Genomic DNA, 6,799 nt, shown 5'->3' on the forward strand with positions numbered 1-6,799 from the left:
TAGATGCATGCTTGTGTATTTTCTCCATTTCTAATTTTGGCCCACTCTTCACAGCTTGGTCTCTATTTCTCTTCACCTCTGGCATGTGGTTGTTATTGAAGAAATTGCATTGTCTAAGAAGAAAGATGCACAAGCAAAAATAGCAGAACACTATTCACCTGGTATTTCATTGCACATCGCTGAAGCGGGATTATGGATTCTGATTGAGGCCGGATTATTGTCAGATAAACAAAACAATCAAAAAGCCACAGCGGTCAAAGAGAGCATATACTTAGTGACACAGGGAGGGCACCCTTGTTGCAGTGTGTCATAGCACAATCTGACAAATGTACAAGGAAACACTCAACAGCACAACTCTCAGCCCTGAGGCTCCGAGACAGGAAGCCAAGAAGTCAAGGAAAGTAGTGTCTGTGGTAACTGGTGCTCATCTTATTAAGTTAGATGAGTATAAATTGCTGTACAGCGGACAGTTGATACTTTTCGATAGATTCCAATGCAAGTAAGTGGAAGTAAGTGGAGTAGATCTATCTATCTGTATTATGCTCTGAAAAAAGTAAACTCTGTCATAAAACATGCTTGCATACATTTAGAAATGGTCAAATAGATAAAGACAAATCTTTCCCTTTGTGTGTAAGGTTAGTGTACATCTGTGTCTGTGACTGTGTGTTTTTATGACGTGAACTGTGAGCAGAGACTAGAATGTCAGGCAGGTTTACATTAGTCAGCAGATGCAGTGGGCCACATCATTAGTCACTCTGACACCCACTTCTGGCCCCTGTTTTATTGATGAGGCCAAGCTCAATATCTACCCCCAGTCTAAACACACAGACACAGACACACACATAACTTCCAAGTTGTTTTCACATTTGAACTCCAAAACTGCGTCAGGACATTCAAGGCTTGTTGTTGTCCAAAGTTGCCTCTTCGCACATGTAGCACACAACAGAGTGTTGGGTAGGAAGCAAGAGACTTGATGCCCACTTGCTCGCTGTGAATTTTTCATACGGTTACCTGCACACAGGCTCAACTGGACATTGCACGTATTAGGGGGCTTGGACACTAGCTTTTGGGGCTGCAGTGTATGGGAGTATGTGTGGGAGTGGCTGTACAGGAGAACACTTTGGCATTAAGTAGAAAGCTACAGGCACTCACTGCACGAGGGTAGAGGTTGTGACAGCAAACAACGTCCTACAGTTTGTCAGGAAATAAAATTATAATGATAAAATGTAATTCTATTTTCTAGAATGCAGTCTGTCTGTAGACCAAATATCCGATTCAGAATCAAATATCTGCTCAACAGCAGATCTTCTGGGCCGATTGTGAATGGCAAGGCACAATGACAGGGTGCCAAGTGTGTTATAGCAATGAGCTCAGAGCCATTTATGGCCTCCATGACGCTGACATTTAGCAGGATGCTGCAATTTGTCAGCCTCTCAGTCTGACTCACACATCCACAACAGGGGACACTCATAAAACACATTACCATTAGGCCTAATAGTGCTGCATCACATTACTCTGTGTGTGTGCCTCTGTGCGTTTGTGCTCTGTAAAATTAACAATATATGTGTAGTTCCTCTAACTGCCATTAAAATGACTGGTGGAAATACACGGTGACAAAAACCAACTAATACATCCTAGTGCACTGCATGTTCACCTCGATCAATCAAAACTAATTCATGATTGAGTGTATACAGTAACAACAACTCTGTACTGCAGGTTAATTAGCCATTCAGCCAACACTGGAAACGTGCATGGCTTTTAAAATTATTTGTTAATACCAACAATTATCTCTGCCTGTCACCTAAACACTAGTTTGACTCTTAGAACGAGAAAGCATTCGGATGTTTTACATCAGAGTCTTTGAACCACAAAGCACTTCGAGACCTACATCTAGTAACTTACAAAGAGCGGAGAAGGAAGGCTCTCATTGTTTCATTTAATTCTGAAAGTGCATTGATGCTAACCACAGGGCAAGTTGGAGAGGTCGGTAATGGTTTGCCATATTTCCCATCTAATACTTTGTCTTGCTGCTTTCAACTTTCCCCATCTCTCTGCATTTCTTGCTCTTTCTCTCTCTCCCTCTTATCAATGACGTATAAAAGGCAAGCAATGGCACAGCCATAATGGAGAGAGAACATCTTGATGGCTGCTCTTTCCCCAGAAGAATACCATCAGTAAAAGTACAGTGGACAAGTCTACTGAAAAGTGTCCTTTCCCTGTAGTTTCTTATCATCGTGCATAAAGTTTGCAAAGGATATCTTGGAAAGGGTGACTCAGACTTTGAAAGCAGTTATAGATTTCTGGGCCACAAAGTCAAGCAGACAATTCAAGTCAAATGATAATCAAACATTTACTGACACGGGTGCAAATAGACACGAAGACAAACTTGCAAATTCACGGGTACTTGCATTTACGAGTGTGCCCTTACACACACACACACACACACACACACACGCGCACACACACACAGCTCTCACAACCAGATAAAAGAGGTGTCTGTTCTGCTCTTACCCAAGTGTTGTCATAGTAACGATGGTGTACCAGAAGGAGGCTGGGATGCTGGTGAATTTGCTGGAGCTTGAACCCTTCTCTGCGTAGAACATGACGGTAGCAAAGATAATTATGGCCATAGTGAGGGAGAAGAGGAGGAAGCCCAGCTCCGAGGCACAGCTCTTCAGTGTGTAGCCCAGGATGCGAAGGCCCTGCGAGTGACGGGAGAACTTGAAGATACGGAACACGCGGAAAACACGGAGTGTCACGAAAGCACCGCTCACGTCCTCGTTGTCAGTCATCACCAGGCCAATGTAGTATGGTAAGATGGCCACCACATCGATGATGCTCATGACGGATCTCATGAAGCGGTAGCGGCTGGGTGCAGCAAACAAGCGCATCAGGTACTCCACGGTGAAGATCATAACACAGGCCGTGTCCATGCAGAAAAAGGCCACGGTGTAGCGCTCGCCACATGGCACTTCCTTCTGGTTGGGCGCTGAGCCACAGGGCACCGTCTCTACCACATTGGTAATGACAGAGACAGCAATGAAGAAACCAGTGACATAATAGAAGACAAGGGCCATGGTTGAAGTGTGAGGGTTTTCAAAAGCCCGCCACATAGTCTCCCTGAAGGTCATATTGGGCAGCTTGGCATCCTTGTTGTCCTCCTGGTCATCCATCAAACGCTCTGCATTCTCCCTCTTCCTGTCCTTGTACTCTTCGTAGCAGCAGTCACCGATGATCTCTGGGACAATGCCAAAGAAAGCCAGCTCCTCATCATAGGAAGATATGCACTCGTACCGTGGATAATGGAGCTTGCCTGTACGGTAGAAGTTGAGCACACTACGGAACACGTCGGGGTCCCGGTCAAAGAAGTATTCTTTGGTCTCCTCGTTGTAGAAGAATTCCTTCTCTGAGCTGCCCAGCAGTGTGTCTGGATAGCGGTCCAGAGTGTTCCTCCAGGTCTGGAAACGGCGTCCACTCACATTAAGAATGATGAGCTCATCCTGCCTCTTGTTCTTTTCAGCAGGTGCTACTGGCATGGGCAAATTGGCCACAGGCATCCAGCCTATGGCTGCTGCCCGGGCAAAGGGAAGCCATGCCGCTACTCCCGCCGCCATGCTGTGTCCGGCTTGGGGTGTAGGGGGGAAGAAGTCGAGCACCTTCACAACCAGCTTGACTTCAGCTCATTTACCAGCTAAAGAGAAGAAAGGGAGGGAGTGTATGAGGATAGGTAGCACATGGGTGCTGTTTTAATCCTCACAGGCAAGGAGAGTGAGATCAGTAGATCAGAAAACAGAAAAAAGGAAGAAAATATGAGACACTTGAATCTTAAGAATGTAGGGGAAAAGGACAAATGGTGAGCTAGTGAAATAAAAAGATGTGAACATAACAAAACAATGTATACAAAATAAACAGCACAACTAATTGTAACAAGGCAGGCAAGCAGAGGAAACAAAAGATATCTTGATAAAATGAAAATTAAATTAAACATCGCACTCATTTATACATTTGTACAAAATGTATTTCTATTTCATATACTGAGCTTTAATGTGATCACTGACTGCAATAAGCATGGTCTTTCTCAAGGCTAAATTCCTCACCCTCTGTAGAGGTACTGGTTAAGCAGCAGCCTTCTGTTGACAGTTTACTGCATCTTACAGGTTACAAACTAAAAACAGGAAAAAAATAACATCGCAAAACAGCCTAAACTGCTCCATTTTTTAAGCGTGGGTTTGGTCGCCTTAAAAGTGATCCAGGATAGTCGAGACCTGTTGAGTTTCAAGTAGAAAAAAAACAGTAGATGCATCTTTATTTTACTCAAGATGAGTCAAACTACTTCATGATCGCTCAGATCAAATTCACCATCGTATCAATAGCGCTGATGAACCAATCAGTCTTCATGGCTAACCGAAGACGCAATATGTTAAAGCGGAATGATTTCCCGAACTGCCCGAGAACAAAAAAAAAAGAAAGAGAGAGAAAGAAAGAAAGCAAACATCGCAGGCTTGTATTCGCAGCTTCGTGCTGACTGTAGTGGTTGATTAATGTAGAACTCACCGACTCAAAATTCTCCATCCACACAAACACGACCTTCTTCCAGGGCAGTTTAGTGGCAAGTCGTAGGTTTTGGTTATTTCTCAGAGCGTGTCTGGAAAAAATAAATAAATAAATAAGAAGAAGAAAAGAAAAGAAAAATACCAGGAAAGAAGTTATTCTGCGAAGAGGAGAACCACAGGAGACACACACTACAGCTGATGGGGGAAGCGGAAAAGTACCGGTGACGGACGTACCACAGCTGCTTTCATTCAGTTTCCATTATGCGAGGGGAGAAATGATGAGAGGACTCCGCCGTGAGGACCGTATTACCTTGGCTTTCGGGATGAGTATTGGGAAGAGGAACGAAGGAGGAGGAGGAGCGCTCTTTCTCTCGCTCTCCCTCTCTCTCTCTCTGCGCAGGGCGGATTGTGAACCAAAACTGCATTTAAGGGAAGCTGGATCAGGATTTAGAACCATGCGCAGAAAATAAATATATAAACGTCAGACCGCTTTCTTCTCCTTACACGAATGCTGTTCTTATTGTACAGTGTGCGTGTGCTCTGCTGAACCAATGTTATTCCCACACACAGCACTAAAGGCAAGTGCTATCAGCTGAGTTATCCACAGGATTCATCCCAGCAGAGGCATATAAGAATCCACAGGAGGCCAGAAAAGAGCGCAATGGATCAACTTTGTCTTTAATTAAAGCACCAGAGGACTATTACTATTCTTCGCACAAACAAGCTGGAAACATCGATACGATGTCACCGATTAAGTGGAAAACCAGCTGGTAAATAGTTGCCTTATTACGTCACATATAGTACTGTGCAAAAGTCTTGAGTCACCCTTCATTTCTTCACATTTTGCAAGTGAGAAAAACGAGTGTGATCGTGTTTATTCTTCAACACTGTTCTTCGTGTTTTTCTCTTTTTTGAGGGACATTCAGAGCTCCTTTTTGGATGTTGGCTGCCTTTGGTTTTGTTCTCTGTCAAGGTGATCCCGTCCTGCTTCAGTAATATTGAACTCACAGGTTCTGGCGAGGCCAATCCATGAATGATAGTTTTTCATTTTAGAGTTTTCCATCCAGGCATGCTTTTGCTGCATTGTCATGCTGAAAATGGAGCAACTGCCAATCAGATACTTTGCAGTTGGCATTGTATGGCGGATCAAAGTCAGATGGGGCTTTCAGTGTTCATAATCCATCAGTTCTGACAAGATTCCCGACATCGCTGGCTGAAAAGGAGCCCTACAATATGACAGACCCTCCGCTGTGTTTGACAGATTACTTTAGCCACTCACTGTTGTACCTCTCTCCTGACCTCTTCCGTACATATTGAATTTTAAAATTTGAATCCATCACTCTGTAAGACCTGTTGCCACTGATTTTCAGTCAAGTTATTGTGTAATTTTGTATACCTCAGCTTCTGCACATTTTCCCCTTCCTAAAGAATGGCTTTGTGACAGCTACCCTTGCACTGAGACCATTTCTGATGAGGTTTCAGCGAACAGTCGATGGATCAACTGAAGGTCTAGATGCATGTCTCGTGTCCTGTGTCAGCTCTTTGCTGGATTTTCTTTCCTATTTCTTCAAGACTTGACTTTCAGATACTGTCTACAATCTGCTGTAGATCATTAAAAACAAAAAAAGTATTTATTTTGATCTCTAATTGTCCAGTTCATTTTTTTATATATATATATTTTTTAAAAATCAGCAAAACCGTTTGTTGGTGCAGGAATACTATTTTATGTCTATTAAACTTTGCTGTCTTTTGAATTTTTCATAGATTGAGCTTAAGAAATGGAGAAAAATCTGAGTTTCTAGTAAACTTCTGTTTCCAAAGACCTTAAAGACACAATTAAAAATTTGTTTGTTATGTGTAGACACAACACTGGTTAAAAGCATGGTGCCTTTTTGTCCCAGGATGATTCATAGTCAAGTGTTAAGAGGCTTAACAAACAAGAAAACTATTGTTCTGTAAGTGTTCAGGTACAAGGACTGGACTGAAAATGAGTGACAAAACAGCCAGTGTTAAAACTTTGCAAGACCTCCAAACCAATAAGAAAAATAAAAAGAAATTCAATTATATTTTATTTATATAGCGTCAAATCACAACAACAGTCGCCTCAAGGTGCTTTATATTGCACAGTAGATCCTACAATAATGGATACAGAGAAAAAGCCAGCAATCATATGACCCCCTATGAGCAAGCACTTTGGCGACAGTGGGAAGGAAAAACTCCTTTTTAACAGGAAGAAACCTCCGGCA

General features: G+C 42.8%; 1 protein-coding gene across 2 annotated transcripts in view; it reads right to left on the reverse strand.

Moving 5' to 3' along the window:
• kcnd3 (potassium voltage-gated channel, Shal-related subfamily, member 3) overlaps positions 1-5,329 on the reverse strand; it is a 115,085-nt gene extending 109,756 nt beyond the window's left edge. The window contains exons 1-3 of one of the 2 annotated variants that reach the window (XM_005732459.2): positions 4,788-5,329; positions 4,555-4,645; positions 2,512-3,691 (exon numbers count right to left, since the gene is read on the reverse strand). In XM_005732459.2, coding sequence (XP_005732516.1) covers positions 2,512-3,614 — 1,103 coding nt within the window. In that variant the 5' untranslated portion in view covers positions 3,615-3,691; positions 4,555-4,645; positions 4,788-5,329. Of the gene's footprint in view, positions 1-2,511; positions 3,692-4,554; positions 4,646-4,772 lie in introns of both variants that reach the window. The other variant, XM_005732460.2, reaches the window with a different exon arrangement.
• Between the last annotated feature and the right edge of the window lie 1,470 nt (positions 5,330-6,799).

Source organism: Pundamilia nyererei, unplaced genomic scaffold, assembly GCF_000239375.1.
Source record: "Pundamilia nyererei isolate P.nyererei 1_Seehausen unplaced genomic scaffold, PunNye1.0 scaffold00047, whole genome shotgun sequence".
Lineage (NCBI taxonomy): Eukaryota > Metazoa > Chordata > Actinopteri > Cichliformes > Cichlidae > Pundamilia > Pundamilia nyererei.